This window comes from Mustela erminea, chromosome 8, assembly GCF_009829155.1.
Source record: "Mustela erminea isolate mMusErm1 chromosome 8, mMusErm1.Pri, whole genome shotgun sequence".
NCBI classification, from domain to species: domain Eukaryota; kingdom Metazoa; phylum Chordata; class Mammalia; order Carnivora; family Mustelidae; genus Mustela; species Mustela erminea.
In genome coordinates this window covers 46704862-46725808 of record NC_045621.1, presented here as the reverse complement: position 1 = coordinate 46725808, position 20947 = coordinate 46704862, and the positions used below count along the sequence as shown (strand labels likewise).

Below are 20947 nucleotides of genomic sequence, written 5' to 3'. Positions count from 1 at the left end.
ACTGTCTGTGGTTCTGAGTAAGTACCCAGAAGTGGACTTGCCGGATCCTGTGGTGATTCTGTTTAATTCCTTTGAGAACCCCGTGCTATTTTCCATGCCGACTGCACCGTCTTAACGTTCCCCCAGCAGAGCACAGGCTCCATCTGCGTCCTCACTGACACTAGCTGTTTTCTGTCCGCTTGATCCCAGCCATTCTTGCGGGTGTGACACACTGTCTCACTGCAGTTCTGGTGAGCGTGTCCCTAATTATTGGTGATGGTGAACATCTTCTCATGCATTATTGGCCATTTGTGTGTCGTTGGAGAAAAGTCTCAATTGTCCATTTATGAGTTGGGTTCTTCCTGTACCCGTTGCTGAGTTTTAGGACTTCTCTCTCTGCGGCAAACATCAATCTCTGATCAGAAATAGGATTTGTAAATATCTCTCCCGTTCTCTGGGGTACCCTTTTATTCTGTGGGTAGTACCTTTTGATGTACAAATTTTTAAAATTTTCATGAAGTCGAATTTGTCTGTTTTTTTCTTGTATTCCCTGTGCCCTTAGTGTGGTGCCTGAGGAATCATTGCTAAGTCTGTGGCTGTGAAGTTTTTGTGCTGTTTTCTTGTAAGAGCTTTATTGTTCTAGGTCTTAGTGAAGTTCTTGATCTGTTTTGAGTAAATGTTTATACATGGTGTTACATAGGATCCCTAGTTATCCCAGCACCATGTGTTGAAAACGTCGTCCTTTCTCTGTTGAATGGTCATGGCTCCGTTGTCAAAAATCAGTTGACCATACATATTCAAGGGTTTATTTCCAGTTCTCTGTATTCTGTTCCATTGTTTCGTATGTCTGTCTTTATGCTGACACCACACTTTTTACTACCGTAGCTTTTGTAGTGAGCTGTGAAATCCAGAAGTAGGAATGTTCTAGTTTTGTTCTTCTTCGGGAACATTTTAGCTGTTCTGGGGCCCTTTAGGTTCCTTGTGAATCTTACAATGGATTTTTCTATTTCTACAAACAACGTTATTGGGATTTTGATAGAGATTGCATCGAATCCATACATTGCTTTGCTTAGTAGCAACCCTTGAACAATGTCAAGTTTCTATAAACCTAGAATGTGTTTCCACTTATTTATATTAATGTCGGTGTCTAGTTGTTCCAGCACTATTTGTTGAGAAGACTTTTTCTCCATCACGTTGCCTTCGCTCCCTGGTCAAAAATCAGGTGCATGAATTAGTGTGGCTCTCCTTCTGGCTCTCCATTGTGCTGATCTCTGTAGCTCCTGTTTCGTCAGTATCATGCTGTCTTGGTTAGTGTAGCTTGTAGCTTTTGGTAAGTCTTGAAATATACGGGATTGTGAATTTTCCAACTTTATTCTTTTTCATGAGTGTTGTGTTGGCTGTCCTGGGTCTTCTGGCTCTCCATATAAACTTGGGAATCAGCTGGTTGATTTCCAGGAAATGGCCTGCTGGGATTTTGAAGTTGGGATTGTGTTGACTCTATAAACCAACGAGGGAAGAACTGACATCTTAACAGCGTTGAGCCTTTGGTGCATCAACGTGGACTACACGTCCATTTATTTTGATCTTTTATTTCATCAGAGTTTCATATTCCAGTTGTTTCTTGCAGGTGTGTGAGAGAACAACTATATGTTAACCTTGTATTCTGCAGCCTTGCTGCCATTGCTCATTAATTCCAGGAGCTTTTTCTTCTACGTTGATAGTCATGTCATCTGGATACAAAGATGGTTTTATTTTTTCTGTTCCAACCTGTAACCTTTTATTTCCTTTTTTATTATATCAAGTAGGATTTTTTCAGCACATTGTGGACTATGAGTGGTGCTGATCTTAGCAGGAGAGCTTTTGAGTTTCTCACCATTGAGTATGATGTTAGCTGTAAGGCTTTATTGATGTTATTCTTTATTAGGAAGTTCCCTTTTATTCCTAGTTTATCAAGAGTTTTTATCAAGAATGGGTACTGGATTTTGTCGAACAGTCTGTCTGCATCTACTTATGTAATTATGTGGTTTACCTTCTAGCCTTTTGGTGTGAAGAGTTACATTAATGGGTTATAGAGTGCTGAACCAGCTTCGCACACCTGGAATAAACCCCGCAGTCATGGTTTATAATTCACTTTCTTACATTTTTGGACTCAATTTGCTGAATGCTTGTTAAGGATTTTTGCATCTGTGTTCATAAGAGATATTTGTAGTTTCCTTTCCTATAATGTCTTTGTCTGGTTTTGGTGTTACAATACTGTGCATCTCATAGAATGAGTTAGGAAATATTCCCTCTGCTTCTACCTTCTACAAGAGATTGTAGAGAATTGTAGAACTTCTTCCTTAATTCTTTGGTATAGTTTATTGATAAACCCATCTAGACCTGGTGCTTTTTGTTTTGGAAGATTATTTATTTAATTTCTTTGAGGGATATAGGCCAATTCAGATTATTAGTTCTATGTGAGTTTTGGTAGTATATATCTTTCAAGGAATTGGTCCATTTCACCTAAGTTATCAAATATGTGGGCATAGAGTTGTTCGTATTCCCCTCTGACTGACCCTCTAATGTCCACAAGATTTGTAGTGATGGCCCTTTTTTATTTATAGTATTGGTATTTTCTGTCCTGTTTCTCTGTTCTTAGTTAACAGGGCTTGACGTTTATCAATGTTACTGATCTTTTAAAAAAAATCTTTGTTCACTTTACTGTTTGTCTTTGTTTTCAGTTTTATTGGTTCCTATTCTAATTTTTTTTTTTTTCTGCTTGCTTTCAACTTAATTGCTCTTCTCTTCCCACTTTCCTAAGGTGGAAACTTAGATTGTTTATTTTAGATATTTTTTCTAATATACTCATTCAGTGCTGTAAATTTTCCTCTAAACATTGCTTTTACTACACCCCACAAAATTTGATAAGGTATATTTTTAATTCTATTTAGTTCAAATAATTTTTTATTTCTCAACCCACCTATTATTTAGAAGTATCTCATTTAATCTACAAATGTTTGGGGATTTTTTTACTACCTTGCTGTTACTTTCTTCCAATTTAATTCTTTTGTGGTCCCAGATAGACTTTGCTTGGTTTCTAATCTGTTAAATTTGTGAAGATATGTTTTATGGTTTTGGTGAATGTTCCATGTCAGCTTGAGAAGAACATGTGTCTACTGTTGGATGAAGTAGTTGTTAGGATTCTCCAGACAAACAGAACCAGTAGGATGGAGGATGTAGATGTAGATAGATAGATATGTTTATGTAGGTATCTGTGTCTCTCTCTATACACACACATAGAGGATAGGAGATTTACTATAGGAACTGGCCCCATGATTATGAATGGCAGGGTGGGAACTGCCAGAAAAGCTGGGGGCATAATTTAGTCCCTCTTGTAAGGCCTGAGCATTGTCGGGGGGAGTGGATGGGGTATAAGTCCCTATCTGAGTCTGACTGAGTCTGAAGATGGGAGCGCTGATGTCCTAGGACTGAGAAGAACCCCGGCTCAACCAGAGAGCAAATTCACCCTTCCTCTGCCCTTTTGTTCTATTCCAGCCTTCGGTGCCCACCCACATAGGGGAGGGCCTTTTCTCTAATCCATTCACCAATTCACATGCTTCTGGAAACTCCCTCACAGATGCACCCAGGAGTAATGTTTTACCAGCTCTGAGTGCATCTCTTAGCCCCTTCAAACGGACACAGAAATTACCTATCACAACAGCTCATAGACCGGTGATGGATGATACGGTTGAGTTCAAGTCCTTCCTGATTTTCTGCTGCTGGATCTGCCAGTTCCTGACAGAGGAGTGTTGAAGTTTCCAGCCCTACAGTGGATTTGTCTGTTCTTGTTACAGTTCTGTCAGTCTTTGTCTCTCATATGCAGGCATCACGGATCCTCGTCTTCTTGGAGCATTAACACCTTGGTTATTAATTACATTACGATCCTTGTTACTACTGATAATCTTTGTCTCAATGTTTGCTTTGTCTGAAGTTAATACAGCTCGTCTAGCTCTCTCTTGATTTGTGCTAGTATGACATATTTCTCTGTCTCTGTGCTTTTGATCTATGTCTTTATATTTGAAGTGTATTTCTTCTAGATGATATATAGTTGGTCTTTTTCTTCAGTCTACTCTGACAGTCTCCATCTTTTCACTGGTGTACTTGGACCACTCACATTAAAGTGGTTCCTGCTTCAGCTTGGACTAGTACCTATCCTGTCCATAACAACTTCCTGTTGCCTTCTTCTGTGTCTCTGCCCTCCTTCTCTGCTTTCTCTGGTTTTGACTGAGCGTTGCACGTGATGTCCCCCTTCCTTAGCAGGTAGGTTTTACTTCTTGCGGGAACTTTGTTCATGGGTACCGTGGAGTCATTTGCAGCTTCTCCAGGTCCACGCCAGTTTCTCCCTCTCATCCCTTGTAAAATTGATGTCATTCATTTGCTTTGTCCATGTGCTGTAATCACACTATCATTAATCTGAACAAACATTTATCTGCTGGGTCAGTTAAGAGTAAGAGGGGGGCACCTGCCAGGTGCAGCTGGTTGGGTGTCGCGACTCAGTTTCAGCTCAGGTCGTGGTTTCAGGGTCCTAGGATCGAGGCCTGCCTTGGGTTCCACTTGGGGCAAAGTCTGCTTCAGACCCTGTTCCCCTGCTCCCGCCCCTGCTCTCCCCTCCCAAATAAATAAATAAATCCTTTTTAAAAAGAAGAAGAAAGAGGAAGAATTTTATTTCACTTTCACATATTCCTCCTCCAGCACTCTCCCCTGTCTGCAGATTCAGGTTTCTGTCCTACGTCCTCCTCCCTGAAGAACCTCTCATAATTCTTACAGGGCATGTAATTCCCTCTGTTTTTGTTTTAAAAAGTCTTCAGTTCTTTACTTTTGAAGGGCAGTTTATTTTCTTCTCTCTTTTTAATTTTTGTTCTTAGAATCTTTTAAAAAAATTTGTTAAATTATTTATTTATTTGACAGAGAGGCAGGCAGAGAGAGAGAGAAGCGGATTCCCTCCTGAACAGAGAGCCCGAAGCGGGGCTCGATCCCAGGACCCTGGGACCATAACCTGAGCCGAAGGCAGTGGCTTAACCCACTGAGCCACCCAGGCGCCCCTTGTTTTTAATTTAAAGTTCCTTTTTAATTCCACTCAGTTAGCCTATGTGTTTGAAGGGCTGTCTCACTGGATATAGAATTCTACTCCTATTTGCTTACATGACCCACCCACTGTGATTCTTACCCATTTTGTTCTATGGGTGAGAATTGTTTCCTCTGGCTTCTTTCAAGACTCTCCATCTTTGGTTTTGGACAGTTTGAATATGAAAGGTTAGACATGACCCAACTGCCAAACAGGCCAACCTGATACCTCAAGGGAAAGGCCTATTTAGCTTTTTTTTTTTTTGGTAGGTGTAGGTTTTTGGTATTTATTGTGCTTGGTGTTGTCTGGGCTTCCTGAATCTGTGGTTTGCTGTCTGACATTAATTCTGAAAACTTCTTGCTGTTACTTCACACATCTACTTTATTTCTGTTGTGTCCATTCCCTATACATATCCCTTTTGTAATTGTCCCCCAGTCCTCCCATATTCTGTGTGTGCTGCTCCTGGCATCTCAGTGGGGGAGTTTCTGCTGAATATCCTCAGGTTCACCGGCTCTGTCTTTGACCTCATGCACCCCAGGCTTCACTTCTGTTGCTGCAGCTCTGGGTGTGCAGCCTTTCCTTTGGCTTCTTCCTTGGCGTCCTCTCCTCCTACCAAGCCCCTCTGTTCACGTGTGTTGTGTGCTTTTTCCATTAGAACCCTTAGATGAATCAGTTTAAGTTCCAGGTCTGAGGATTTTAGAACCACTGCCTCATCTGTGTCAAGGTTCTGATGTTGTCTGTTCGGGTTGCGTTTTTTCCTTGCCTTTTAGCATGGCTTGTAGTTTTTTTGAAAGGTGGACGTGGTGTAACAGGTAATAGAAGCTGAGCTAAACAGGCCTTTCGCTTGCGGTATCAGGTTGGCCTGCCTGGCAGTTGGGTCGTGTCTAACCTCTAATGCAATCGAAGTGGCTTCAGATTTCTCTTAAGCCTTTACTGCTTGTCTCAGGACTCCTTCCCAGCAAGCACACCTGGAGCTTTTTCTGCTCTGATCTTCTTTTACCTTCGGGAGCCCTGAGGAGTGGTGTGGGGGAAGGGGACGCTCTGCAGTATCAGCGTTGAGGTTCATCCTTGTGTGGCCTGTGTTTCTGGGCTGTGACCTTCACAAGTCTTCGGGGAGTGAGAAGGGAAGGCTGGAGGGGCTAGTGGGGAAAGTCCTGCCCCCAGTTGAAGTAAATAAAGGTCAGGTAAGATCATCTTCCATGCGGAACCTCCTTTCCTCTTGGAGAATGCTCTGACTTTAGTTCAGAACTGTTCCTTCCCCTCCCACTGCAGAGACAAGGGATTTTCTTCTTGGTTTTTTTTCTTTTTTTAAGATTTTATTTATTTATTGACAGAGACACAGCGAGAGAGGGAACACAGGCAGGGGGAGTGGGCAGAGGGAGAAGGAGGGTTCCCGCTGAGCAGGGAGACCAATGCAGGGCTCAATCCCAGGACCCTGGGATCATGACCCAAGCCAAAGGCAAATGGTTAACGACTGAGCCACCCAGTGCCCCTTTTTCTTGCCTTCTCATGGTGAGAACTGGTTAGGTTCCTGGAAGTCAGACCCCTGGAAGCGGGGGGCCTCCAGGAAAGTATCTGTCATGCTTGTCTACCTGTGCTCAGCTCCAGCCTCCTGCCCGGTTGCCATCTGTGGTCTCTATCAGCTTGCATCCGCTCCCGGGGAGCACGTCCTCCAAGTTCTGGGAGACCTGGGACTCATTTCTCTAATAGGTCCAAGCAAAGTCACTGATTTTCAGTTTGTTCTTTGTTTTTCCTTTTGTAAGGACAGGAGTTATGGCTTCTAAGCTCTTTACAGTTCAGAGTTAAACCTTGAAGCCCCTGCCCCTGTTATAAATCTGGTTATTATTAATGTGTAGGAAAGCTGCCAATTTTAATAACTAATCATTCTATCAGAATCACTTTCTAATAGTTTTTCAGTGGAGACCTTTGAGTTAAGTAGGTAATCAGCCATAATTTTTGCAAATTAAAATTATTGGGTCTCCTTTTCTGTCTTTTGTGTTTTATAGAAACATGGTCTACTTCCAGTAATTTCTTTTTTTCTCTGTGTGCACACACTCCTCCCATTTCATGGAAAATAAAGTGAGGGTCTTGCTCTCATTTCAGAACAGCTTCCCCCGGTGTGCCAGGCAAGTGGGAAATAAACAGGTCACCCATGCAAGGACAGTGTCTGCTTGGCCTGGGCTCTCTCTGTGTTGTGTCGGAAACTGTTGTCACTAACACAGCGATGTGACAGTGGGAGGTGCCCGGAAGCAGTCTGTCCCAGTGAATGTGTTTGCTCCCTTCCTGTCGTTGGGGTCTTGGACCTGCCTGCTGGCACCTTTGCCAGGAGACAGAGAGGTCTCCAAGCATTCGCTCTTAAAGCCAAGATAAGTGGGCCAACAGCCCCCTGGGAGACAGACAGAGGGGACACGTCAGGAGTTTCCAGAGGGACTGTTCCAGAAACAGCTTTTGCTACGTGCCTGGTTCTGCCTGCTTCCCCATGACACAGATCAGCTTCCTTTGTGTTCCCCAGGGGAAGCAGCAGAGAGCGGAAGACCTGCTCCTCACTCCCTGCCTGTCCCACCATGGTCTGATCTGACTTGATCTGCTCCCACATCCCAGGCTCAGTTCCCTCCAGGTCTCTGGTCTCCCATGGGTTTCTGAGGAGCCATGTCCTAAGGTGGAACTACAGTTCCCAGAATGCCGTCTTCAGTTTGGCATTCACTTCCTGCCAAGCTGCTAACAGCCAGGTGCAGACGTTTTCCGTCAATTGGCAGAAAACAACCTTGAAGAACCTTGACCGTGTCTGGAGTTCAGAAAACTCACCATCACTGATGGGTAAGCCTGCTTTCGCTGTCTTAGGCCAAAAAGTGAAAATTTAATTTTCTTGGAAAATTTAAATTCTTGTTTTTGCATTTTGGTTGAGATGTTAATAAAAGCAAAAAGCAGTAAGAAAAAAATGCATATAAAAGTGTCTGGTTTACTTGAAGAGGTTAAAAGTGGCAAATAGGCTTAAATCCCTTATTTTTTATGTTTTTTATTTGTTTTACTTTTATTTTTCTAGTGAAGTATGATTTACGTGGAGAAAAATACACAAGTCCTAAGGATTTAGTTGGATGAATTTTGAGATACACTGTAGGCTCTTGGAAGCGGACATGTGGGTCTCAGAATTACTTGTCGGTTCTCCCCTGCAAGGCTTCACTGAACACAGGAAAGATGGTGGCAGGCAGCTCAGTGGGCGGTGGTGCAGGTGCAGGGACTGCAGGGGGGTGGGGGGGCGGAGCCAACCCCGAAGAGCAACCTGGCTCAGCCCATTGCTGGCCGGTGTGGGAGCCACTGGGGAAGGCATGCGGGTTTACCACCGCCCCTTATTCAGGTGACCTTCCTTACAGTTAGAGCAAATGACACACAGCCAGGAGAGCTCACTTTGACATGATCCTCGGAGCCATCAGAGCTTGGATGCAGAGTCAGATGCCACGTCATGGTTTAATGGTGTTGGATGCTGGGCGTGTGTGCCGGTGGGGAAAGCCAGGCTGCCAGGGGAGTGTGTCCTGATGTGGATTTAATAGCATGCACCTGCAGCCCCACGCAGGTGCTTCCTTTTTCTGCTCAGAATGTGCTTCTGGCTTCAGAGAGTCACTTGAAGATTTTTTATTCTGCCACTTAGTGACTACTGCATCCCTTTGGTCATATGGCCACCACGCAGGGGCTCTGTGGGCTCAGACAGACAGACTCAGTGTGACACTGAGTCGTGCTCCCATGAGGCTTGGCCAGCCGCACCTATGCAGGTGCCACGTGACTGATGCACACCTTCCCGCCATTGTGGAGGCGATGGGATTAGTTTTGACAGACCTGGTTAGAGGCAGAAGTTAGGCCCTCAACCATCTCTCCCTCCTGCTCTTCTGGGGACACCCTCCCACTCCGTGTTCAGGTGCCATGGCCATGTGGAGTTCACCTCTCCAGGGGTTCTGACCAGTCCTGGGATGGCCTCTGCCCCTCTCCTATCCTCCTCCAGCCATGGCTGGACTTGACTCCATCTGAAACCCACCTGTCCCCCTACTCTCTCCTCATCCCGTTCCCTGACCCACATCACCTCCTGAGCCCCTCTTCCTGTGTTCTGGTTCTGGCAACTGTTCTCAGGGCTTCCAGCCTCTGTTCCCACCCCAGGCAGGCCGTCCCCCTATTCTACCTCACCCAGTTCCTCCCCTGCTGTCCTTGTGTCTCCTGCCTGAGCCCCCACAGCACAGCATCTGCACTGAGATGTGACCGGGGGATGTCATCACCCAGCAGAGTCAAACGGGCCTGACCCAGGCTAGTGGAGCACTGTGGGCAGCTCTCTTGTCCCGAGACCCTGTACCAGTGCCCCAGAGGTAGAGGCTGAGGAGGTAGAGGCTGCAGGCCAGGCTCTGTTTGTCTGCATTTGTTAGCCAGGTGGTGGTCCCCTGTTCCCTGTCCCTTCACAGGACCCTCCCTGGAACACCTTTTCCTGTCTTCTCTCTCTCGCTTACTAGTGGATTAGGGCCAAGGCAGAAGGGCCCGGGGTCCACCAAGGATCGCCTTCAGGGCCTGGGCCCTTAGAAGGGTGTCGGGATGGTGTCCGCACATCCAGGCCCTGGTGTGGGACTGCTGTGCTCTCGCTCCCTGCTGACCGGCTAACCCATGCCTCACGCCTCACACTGCAACCTGTTGTTGCTGCTCTAATTCAGTTACACCTTTAGACATTGAAATATTTAACCCCCAAATCAATATTTCTGGATTTTCTTAAAATAGCAGAAGATTTGCAACAGAAGGCCCTCCCCCTGTGGGCAGCAGTTGGCTGGCATGGACCAGAGGCCCTGGAAGGCTAGGCTGCTGTCACCTGACCACCCTTGGTCCTGTGTTGCAGTAACGTAGTAAACAGGTCCAGGCATTTCGGGCTTTGTTTTGTTTTGTTTTATTTTGTTTTGTTTTATGTTGGTTTTGCCTCTGAGTGTTTTCATTGCGGTACAATTTAAGTAAGTGAAACAGCCCTCAGGTATTCCCCTCGTGACTTCAGATGGGTGCAGACACCTGTGGGACCGCACCCCCACCCAGAATCCCCAGGATTCTCTTCTGCCCCGCTGAACCCCGATCCCCCTCCCATTGCTGCTGGCGCTCCTCATCCTTTTCTAGAATTTCACGCAGATGGAATCAGAATACGTGCATGTTTGTGTCTGGCTTCTCTTTTGTGGCATAACATTGTTGAGGGAAATCAGATAGTGTTTTAATTTCTAGCCTTACTGCATTCTAATTAGACAACATAGTAGGAACTCTGTTTCTGTTTCTGGAAACTTACAGATTTTCTCTGACCATTTCTAAGGCCCATTTTCATGAATATTCCAGAAGAACTTGAAAAGAAGGTGTACCCCCTAGTTTTCAGCTGCTGTGTGCTGTGTCCCTGACCAGATGTAGCTTTCTCGTTGTTGGAGGTGTGGAGGTCATCTGGACACGGAGCAGGCCGGACTCCCTTTCGCTGCTTTCTGTGAGCATCTGTGTGTGTCCCGTGGGTCCTGGACTGTGAGTGCTGCTGCGGCATCTGGCACGCTGGGCTCACCGACGGTGGGGTATTCATCCTGACAAAGCTGTTGTCCGGTTTAATGCATTTTGGCCTGAAGTTCATTATCCCTCCCAGTGAGATTGTGATGTTTACTCTCCCACTGCCCACCTTTGCCTGGCTCTGGAATGCCTTTCCGAATCACTCTTCTTTCTGCCTCACAGTGAGAATTGAGGGTCTTGCTTTGTGATCCAGTCTGAAAAGGTTTTTCATGTGTGACTTCTGGTGTGTTTGGTCTTCGTTCTGCCTTATGTTTTATATTGTGCCTGTGGTGTTGTGCTTTTAGAATAAAAACTTCCCACTTGATCTGTGCCTTGGTTTGCCCGCCTCAGTGACATTGCTGCTCAGTGGCAAACCATGGGCCTGCCCTACAGCCTCCTCCCTGTCTTCCCTGCTTCCAGCAGCTTCAGTGCCTGCATGGTCGGGCCGTTCACCACCTGTGACCACTACTTGTTCTCCTGTGGACCACATTCAGAACTTGCTGGGAATCACTTTGCCGACACTTCCCCATGGATAAGGCTGTCCAGCTGCAATGTCCTCAGAATTCACAGGAGCAGAGTTCCCTGAGTGTTAGTATTGAGACTGTACACTGTGGTGCCATCCAGCTCATACCCAGTTGAGAATTGTGCAATAGCAACACTGAAAAGGTAGAGGCGACCCTGGCTGGCTCAGTCAGAGGAGCGTGCAGCTCTTGATTTCAGAGTCGTGAGGTCAAGCCTCCTGTTGGACCTAGAGCTTGCTTTTAAAAATAAAAAGGTAAAGCAAAACAGATGAAGATAACTTTTATAATATATTCTGTGTAACTTGGGGCATCTGCCTGGCTCAGTTGGAGGACCATCTGACTCTTGATCTTGGGATCGTGAGTTCGAGTCCCATGGTTGGATGTAGGGTTACTGAAAAATAAATACATAAAAACTTTATTTTTTTTTTAAAGATTTTATTTATTTATTTGACAGAGAGAGATCACAAGCAGGCAGAGAGGCAGGCAGAGAGAGAGGAGGAAGCAGGCTCCCTGCTAAGCAGAGAGCCCGATGCGGGGCTGGATCCCAGGACCCTGAGATCATGACCTGAGCCGAAGGCAGCGGCTTAACCCACTGAGCCACCCAGGCGCCCCTACATAAAAACTTTAAAAATATTAGTATATTTTATTTAACCCAGTATTGTCTGAAATATTTTCAACGTGTAATTATCAATTCCTAAAAGTAAGATGTTTGAAGTCCTTCTTTCTTGCCTTGAGTTTTTGAAATCCAGCGTGTATCTTACCCCTAAACCACGTCTTGGTGGACCAGTGAGGTCTGATGTCAGCGTGTGGCTGTGAGGTCCTAGCCCGTTTGTCAGACAAAGTAGTGGCGACTCTAAACCCCTCTGTGTCTTATGAGTATGGCTCTGGAAGCTTCTGCAGGATGCCACTGTGCAGGGAGCCATGCTGTGCCATCGGCCTCTGTGGATGTGCTGCTCTCATGTCCCTGGTGCCCGGAGTCCACGGCGTGAGGCCTGATTGTGTGGCTCCTTTCCCTCAGCTCCTCCACATGGTAGTTCGCATCAGTGCCTCGTTCCTTCTTACGGCCGATCGTCCACATCCTGCAGCTGTGAGCAGCAGTCCTTGTGTGGGTGTGTGTCCTCTGGTAATGGGACGCCCTGCAGCAGGCCTAGTGCCAGTCCAGGCTCCGAGCTCAGACACTCGGCAGAGTGGCTGCTGTCCCAGCACAGGCCGCACATTGCGCATGCTCCCCGGCACGAGGGCCTTTTGACCTTCTCACATCATTTTGTTTTTTCCCCCGTCCTCTCTGTGGTGTGGTTCTGCCCGGAGTCCCACGCCGTCTCGCAGGCCCCTTCCAGCCTCCACATGCTGGAGCTCTGGGCGCTCTCTCCTGACTTCTGCAGCTCGGGCTTTCTGGCCGCTTCTTTCTGTAGTTCTTTCATTTTTAAATCAATATTGCTACATCTGTTTATTTTAAGACTTACTGATTTTAGAAAGGGTGCACAAACATGAGTTGGGGGAAGGACAGAGGCAGAGGGAGAGAAGCAGATGATCTGCGAGCACAGAGCCCAACACACCCCAACCCTGGAACCCTGAGATGACGATCGAGTGGAGATCAGGGGTCGGATGCTCTACCTACTGCCCCACATGGGCACCCGCCTTCCCTAGTTCCTCTCTCTTCAGGGCCCTTTCTCCCCAGGGGTGGTTGCTTCACTCCATGCTGAGACATGTGCTCATGGCCTCCCTGGGGCCCTGGCAGTGGCAGGTGGCACAGTGACCCTTGGCTTGCTCACCGCTCCCCCAGTGCTGGGTTCCAGGCCCCGGTCCTCTGTCAGGCCAACTCCCACGCTCTGCACAGTGTGACAGAGCCGCTGAGCACCCCTTGGCGAGCGACACATGACACCCTGTCGTGTCCACACAGACAGGGTCCCAGGGCCCCTACCCAGGCCACCTCCACCCACCACAGCCCTCACACGCATTCGGGAGGCTGCGACCTGTCTTCCTGGAAAGTTCAGGCTCAGGAGGGAGGTTTTTAATGGTCTGTTAATAGTTTTTTTGCTATTTTCTGGTAGAGATGATAATGCTCACTTCCCCAGTTGTGTTCCCACAGAGTGACCCAGAGAGACTTTGAGGGAAGATGAGAGCAAGACCCAGCTCTGTCTGTCTGTCTGCGGCTTTCCCTGTCTCTGTCTCTGTCTCATCCTCTGTGTGTGTCTCCCACGCACCCGATGGTGGAGGAGCTCTCCCTCCCTGAGTCGTCCAGAAGAGCGGATTCAATGAGGACAGGGCTCCTGCCCTCAGGGTCTTTCCAGTGGGGCCATGTCCAAGAGGAGGGGCTGCTTGTGGACCTGTGGTGGGAAGAGGCCGGCCTGCGGGCTGGGGAGCTGCCGGGGACGGGGTGCACCATCTAGGGCAGGACTAGGCTCCTTCCCACCACTGCCTTCCTTTGAGGGGGTCACCCCTGATGAGCCACCATGGGAGCCATGGGGCAGGGTGGTGGGAGTGGACACTGAGCAGGAACAGGAGCGCGGAGTCCCGCAGCTCGGACCCAGGAGAAGGGGCCCAGAGGGCTCTTTCCTAGAGCTGGAGGCCACTGCAGCCCCATCACAGGCTCTCCAGGCAGCAGGCTGGCCCCGGAGGAAGGGTACCACTCAGCAGCCCTGCCCAGGAAGGAGAGCACGGAAGGGAAGCAGACCGCCCTGCCTACCGTCCACTGATGAGGACCCAGGTGGTAGGACAGCCAGGCGGGCCAGTCCAGTGGCAAGCTCACAGGCAGGCTTTTCCTTTGTGCAACCCCAAGCACAACAAGTATACCCATCAGAGAGCAACTCAAAGGTCACGGCTGGTGGAAAAACAACCATTTCTGTTTGTTCTGCAAACCATGGGACGTGAGCTGTCAGAGCCGAGGGGGTGGCCATTAGGACCTCCAGCCCAAGCCACCAGCACACCTCCTCTAGCCTTCTCTGTTGTCTTGGCGATGAACCATTTGCTGTCCTGCCCCACATCCCACCTGTTAGCCCTGCAGACCAGACCCCAAATCTGGCACTTTCCAGGGCTTCCAGCGGTGACGTGGAGCCCAGACTACCTTCCTGCTCCCTGCACCTCCCGCTCTGAACTCTCCAGGGACCCCTAAGTTCATGGGACCCCTCCTCCTGTGACCTCCACACACATCTCAGGGAGCTGTCCTCGGCCCTCCCAGTTTAGGACTCAAAACGCCCAACAGCCGCATGTCCCTTTCTGCTTGTCACCTCAGGCACGTTCCATTTCAGCATCCTTATTTCCTGATGCACTGCTGTCTTTGCTCAGCAGGACACAGGTGCCCTGGGGGGCTGGGGGGGGGCGCACCTCTCTGCGGCTCTGTGGAGTCCTACAGCCCAGACCTTTGCTTCTGAAGCTTTTAGTGCTTATCTCCACCAGAGATTGTAACTAACTTAACTTTGTCTTGTCTAATTACAAGAGTTTGATGGCACAGATCTCAGCTCTTGCTGTCCTCACTTCCCAGCTATTCGCAGGCGATCAGAGGCAGGACTGGAGACGCTAGCTAGATGGGGAAGGGAGCGGGTTTTTGGCCACCCTCCCTGTCCTGGCGGCCCATGTTGCCCCCTGGGGCCCAGAAGCTGGAGGTGCAAACCTCCATTCTCACCAGTAGCCGTGTTGCCAGCCTCAGGTCCCATCGTCCTTTGGCTTGGTTTGACACTGCTCCACCCCCAGACCCACTTGTCTTTCCTGCGAAGAGTCGGAGGTGGCAAGATGACCTTTGCGAATTGTTTGCCTTTTTTCTCCCCCTCCTAACAGGTGGCTGGCGGCATATTCATGGTCACGCAGGATTTGCCGTGGTTGCAAGGGCACGGTTGCACACAGAGCTCAGTAGGGCACACTTACAGCCCACTGACTGCCTCTTCCTTCTGTCCTCAGAGCCTCCCACGATGAACCCTGTGGTGGAGCCACTGTCCTGGATGCTGGGTACCTGGCTGTCAGACCCGCCGGGAGCCGGGACCTTCCCGACGCTGCAGCCTTTCCAGTACCTGGAGGAGGTGTACATCTCCCACGTGGGCCAGCCTGTGCTGAACTTCTCGTAAGTGCAGGCCCGATCGCCCGCAAGAGCAGCTCCGGGCTGATAAGAGGTGTTAGGCGGGACGGTGCCAAAGGAACCTAGTTATATTTCAGAAAGGCCCCCCTGTTCCTGCCCTGAATCTGATCACATGGCTGGTGAAAATGGTACTTTCTGGGTGTCTCGTGTTTTTGAAGATGACCACAAAATCTCAGGCTTGTTCATGCAAACACGAAAGTAGGTGCCTGTGCTCAGTTAAATTCCTCATTCCATGCTTACTTAACTCCAATGGAAACCAGTCACCCCCATGTTACTGAAAATAAAAGGGCATGGCTTTCTTTTAAACCTCCCCCCTGCCCCCCCATCGCCCCAAGCAATTGGAGGTCCCAGAGAGGCCATTAGTGTGGTCGTTCTCAGAGCCTTACTACACAGCAAAGTGAAAGTCCTCGGCGGCCCTCCAGCCGCATCCTGACTCAGCTCCTGTTCTGCTACTTACCTGTGAATTGCTCACAAGAGGCAAAGCCCAGTATAAGGCTGGGATTTTACTGGGCATGTGGGGTGCTTGGGACCGAGAACCTTGAGGGGGCCCTGTGGGTACGGGCCACTTACCTTATAGGTCCCAAGGTCCCATCCCAGGGTCAGGGTCAGTCATGGTGGTGACTGGGACAGCACGGAGGGACAGCAGACACGAACAAGAGAGGGAGGCGCATGTGGTAGAGCTGCTCCTCGTCTGGTGAAAGGTCCTGGGGCGCCTGGCGGCTGGGGCCCACTCATCTCTCTTGGGCTGTGTCTTTTATGCATTTCTGTGTTTTCCACATGAACAAGAAACTACTTTTTTTTCTTTTTTTTAATGTCTTATTTATTTAAGTCCTCTCTCCATCCATCGTGGGGCTTAAACTCCCAACCCTGAGATCAAGACCTGAGTGGAGATTGAGAGTCGATCACTTAACCTACTGAGCCACCCAGGCACCCCAGCAAACTGCATTATTTTATATTTGGTGGGTGTGGGGGCTTTATAAAGTGCGAGAACTGTGTCCACAAAGTCTGGCTCTCTCTCTGGGGACATCTGATACCCAGGGCTTCACCTCACCTGCTGCCCACAGGTTCAACGCCTTCCACCCGGACACACGCAAACCAATGCACAGGGAGTGTGGCTTCATCCGCCTCAAGCCCGACACCAACAAGGTGGCCTTCGTCAGCGCCCAGAACACAGGTACCCCTCCCTCGGTGGCCGTCCCCGGCCTCCCCTGCCTATGCCCTGCGCCTGCCTGCAGAGGGGCAGCCAGTGGAGGAGGCGGCATCTGCCTCTGGCTCTCAGAGTGCCCTTTGGGGGTGTCCGTGCTCCTGGACACGCCTGTGGGGGCCATTCAAGTGCCTGTCAGGGTGGGAAGTGTCGGCCTTTGGATAGGCTCCACAGTGCTGTCAGGAGGTGCTGGTGAGAGGGGCTGCTTCCCTTTGCTCCTGAGCTGCTCTGGCACTGGCTCACAACGGCCTCTTTCAGCCTCCGCACGCAGGTGTGAACAAGAACCAGGAGGCTCACCGTGCAGCCAGAAGTTCTGTGTCTGCAAATCCATTCTGTCCCCAGTGGGAGCCCACCCTAAGAGATAGTTCACCAGGTTCATTAATTAGAAAGTATGTAAAAACATAGCGACTTGACCTTTACCTTGCTCCCTGGCTCTAGTGTGTCTCACTTCCTAGAGGCTGAATAGTCCAGACCAGCCCACCCTGGAGTGGGCCTGCCCAGGGCATTGGCGAGCTAGAAGTCAGGGGGCAGCCAGCAGCTGGAGATGGAGGAGGCTCCCTGGGCTGTGTGATGGGGCAGGGCTGGCATCAGGGCACCTCCCCATCCCCCCGACAGGGTGACCCTCCGTAGATCCTCTTCTCTGGCTGTAAGAGGACTTGCGAGTTTTTCCCCCTTGACACCTGGGAGGCTCCAGCTTCCACATTCAGAACTGCTGAAGCCCTGGTTTCAGGAGCGGGTGGTAGGAACAGTGGGCATAGCAAGCGTGATGGCTTCTGAGCTCTGATGGCCCCTGCAGGCATCGTGGAGGTGGAAGAGGGCGAGGTGAATGGGCAGGAGCTGTGCATCACGTCCCACTCCATTGCTAGGATCTCCTTCGCCAAGGAGCCCCATGTGGAGCAGGTGAGTCCGCCTCTGCAGCCTTCCCTCCTTCTGCCACACACTTCTCGTCCTCAGCAGGGTCTCAGATCACCCCTTGGCCTGGAGTCCACCTTTCCACTGGATCTCGGGGGCCTGTCTGCACTGTCACGTGTCACTCCCCACATGCCGAGGTTGGGGCGTGCCGTGGTAGGATCCTCGGGTCCCTGGCAGGTGGACCCTTAGGGGTTCTCAGGTTGGCTGTGGTTTTTCTGTCACAGACATCCTTTTATGTTTGGGCTGTGCACTTTGCCAGTTGAGTCCTTATCTGTTGGGGAGATTTCTCCCAGTTGAATTGCTGGATCGGAGGACAGGTACATTTTGAATTGCTTTTCTTGACAACTGTTCCCACCAGCGCTGCGGGAGCATTCCAACCTGCATTTGCAGACTCACTGATCTTTTAAATCTGACTCATAAAAGATGGTAGTTCATTTGTGTTGGAAATCGAACTTATGGGTACAAAGGAGCATTTCCTATGCTTGAGGGCCATCTGTTTCTGACTCCATGTGATTGATGTTCGAAATCATTGCCTGTGTTTTTATGGTCTGTCGTCTTCTTACTGGTTTATGGGAGCTTTCTTCATACTGTGGCTGTTTACAGGGCAAATGTTTCCCCATTGGGTGGCTTATGTGAGTTTGGTTTATGATGTGTTCCCCTCACAGATTGTAAGCTTTTCTGTTGTTCTCTCTGGTGGTCTTTTTCCTTTATGGGGTCTGGATTTGGGTTCTGGCCCTAGAAGGTATTTCTGCTCACATGATAAAATTGGTCTTCTGTTTTCCTGCACTCTTGTATCTTTCCCTTTTACTCTTAGACCCTAGTCCTTCCCGGACGGGTTTTTACATGATGCCATGTACAGATGGGTGACCAGCAGCCCCCAGATCTGAAAAGTCATACCTGTCTTAAGCCCATCCCCGTTAATAGGGGAGGAGGGTCTGTTCTTTCGTCTACTTCTTCACCAGCAGTAATTTAAAGTAATGTAATAACTTAGGTTACCGTAGCTCTAGGTCCTATCTTTCTATCTGGGGAAACTTTCTGATATTCTTTACTCTCCATTTTCTTGGTTAATTCTTCAGCAATCCCTCTTCTAGACGTCCTGTCCTGCAAGTTTGTTGGGTCCACACCATTTACACCAGGATCACATAAACACATGAATCACTTTGAGGATGAGGGAGTCCCAGTCAGTGGATGGCAGGTGGTGGCCTACTTTGGGGTCCTTCAGTAGGTATCAGGTTTATTTCTTTATAATTTAATTATGCAGGTCTCGGACATTTCATGCTGTGGGTAACATTGTAGTGCTTTCTAGTCTTCGTGGCCGCATCAGTGGCACGTGGCTTCCGTTCCATCTTCTGATTGTGTCAACAGAGAGGGGGTGCTCTGGCTTCCGTGCACCTCTGCTGAGTGTCACATCTGGTACCTGGTTCTCAGGCACAGCCTGGGCGGAGCACTCACCCCTCAAGGCACTGGCCTGAGGCTGCCTGCTGGCAGGCAGCCCTTGTCGGGTAAGCATGTCCTGTTTCTACTGTGGTAAGAATTCTATTCAGAAATGGGTTTTGAGTTTCATCAAAGGCTTTTGCAGCCTCTTTGGGGAGGATTCTGTGTTTTTTCCACTTGAAGCTATTGATGCAGTAAATTGTATTAATAACTTCTAAGTGTTGAGGCATGTTTGCTTTTGGAAGATAACTCCTCCTTGTCCTGATTTTGGTATCAGGTTATTCATAGAGTGAACTGGGAGCTTTTCAGCTATTTCTGTTCCCTGACAAGGAGGGAGCCCCATCCACATCGCCTGGTCCTCCTAAATGTCCTCAGGGAAGTATCTGGGCCCAATGTGCGGTGGGCTGCCCGTGCTCTCCTCCCTGCTTCACCATCCCCTGACCTCCCGGCACTTGCAGGGTCGAAGTTCCCAGGAGCAGCACTCTTTCACCAAGATACTCAGAGTTTGAGGAAGAAGTAACACTTACTGCTTTCTCTGTATCTGCCATTCTGTGTCCTCTTTATATTCCTGATCTTTTATATGTCTGTTTTCTCGTTTTCTGGCTCATACTTATCAGAAGTTACTTACTTTATCAGGGATTGGGGGGTAGATTTTATTTATTTTTGCTAGAGAACTAACTTTGGGCTTTGTTAATTAAACGCAAGAGTCTCTCTCTGTAAAAGGAGGGAGGAGGTGAGGTGAAGCCCATGAGGGCACAGTGAGGGGAGGAACCAAACCCCATGGGGTCAGTGACCTAGCTGACAAACAGCTGGCCGGGTGCACCTGGGTTGGCCTTCCTGCTGGATCAACATGGACAGAACCTGGAAGGGAGGGAGGCAGGGGCTGGAAGCATCTGTCTGTCCTCCCAGCAGCTGGTGATCAGAAGACCTGGCTTCTACAGAACCCCGTGTCCCTGCCTGTCTGTTTTTGAAGCCTTACATTACCCCATCTCTATTCCCCTGCTCTCGGTGCTTGGTCACTGAGGACCCTACACAGTCCACATGGCGGTGCCCTATGGCAGCCCCGAAACACAGCGGTTCCACGCCGCTCTTTGATACCGAGGATCAGAGAGGCCCCTGCCTTCCAGGAACAACGCCCATTAGTGCCCGCCACATCCCGAGGGGCTGAGACCTGCGGCTGAAGCTGCTCTCACAGCCAGCATCCCATCGTATCCTGCTTGCCCCCCTCTAGGGAGGCCCCGTCCAGGTCCTCTGACCAGCGTCCACAGTGTCTGTCCTTCCTGACACTCGTTCTTCGTGGAGTTGGATGTAAGCTTCACAGTTACTTGTGTGGCCAGTAACCCTTCCAGTTTGTATCTTTTCACTCCTTTGCTGCTTCTGCGAAGCAGAAGTTCTTAATTTTGTGGTTCCATTTCCTAGGCTCTCCTTTCTGAATTTGTTTTAGTGTTTCTTATTTAAGCAGGTTTCCCTGCAAACAGATACATATTTTTTCCTAGAAACATAACAGCTTGACCTAAAACCTCCCCTTTGGGTCATTAATTCACCCAGAACTGAGTTGTGTGGCAGAGTGGCCAGCTGCCCGGCCCCTGCTGGCAGAGCCTGCCCTTCCCCCACCCCCGTCCTAGGTGCCCTGCTTGTCCCCTTGACCCGGGCCGGTTCTCCACTAATTACCGTGGATTACTAGAATTTTTTTTTTTTACTTAAAAAAAATCATCTCTCTGAGGGTATGACTTACATAGAGTTAATGCGTGCAGCTCAGGTAGACAGCCTTGGAACGTGCCCCGTCAAGCTGAGAATGCCCGTCTCCCAGAGAGAGCCCCCCAACAGGGCTCCTAGCAGCCCCTGGCCACCTCCCCAAGCCAGGGTAGACCCTGTCACTACCGACTAGATTTGCATCTCCAGGACTCACTGCAAACAGAGCCATGTACTATTTACTCCCTTCATTCAGGGTAGCGTTGGTGAGACTTGTTCTTGCTCTTGCAGTCAGCGGTCATTTGGGTTCTCAGTTGCTGGGTAGTGTTCCCCACCGCAGACACAAGGTGGGGACAGGGTCCCAGTTGCATCTGTCTCCCTCTGTTGATGGACACTGACTGGCTTGTTTCCAGGTCTGGGCTGTTGGGAATCAAGCTGCTTTGAGCGTGTGTGTGGACATCTTGGTGTGGACGTGTGTTCTTGTGTCTCTCGACTGAGGA

The 20947-nt window shown here is 49.3% G+C and overlaps 1 protein-coding gene across 3 annotated transcripts in view; it reads left to right on the top strand.

The window, feature by feature from the left end:
- The window catches only part of THAP4 (THAP domain containing 4), a 40492-nt gene that overhangs the window by 8236 nt on the left and 11309 nt on the right, over window positions 1–20947 (top strand). For 2 of the 3 annotated variants that reach the window (XM_032355479.1, XM_032355478.1), the window contains exons 3-5: window positions 15031–15190; window positions 16270–16379; window positions 17206–17309. In XM_032355479.1, coding sequence (XP_032211370.1) covers window positions 15031–15190; window positions 16270–16379; window positions 17206–17309 — 374 coding nt within the window. Of the gene's footprint in view, window positions 1–7772; window positions 7901–15030; window positions 15191–16269; window positions 16380–17205; window positions 17310–20947 lie in introns of those variants that run through there. The other variant, XM_032355480.1, reaches the window with a different exon arrangement.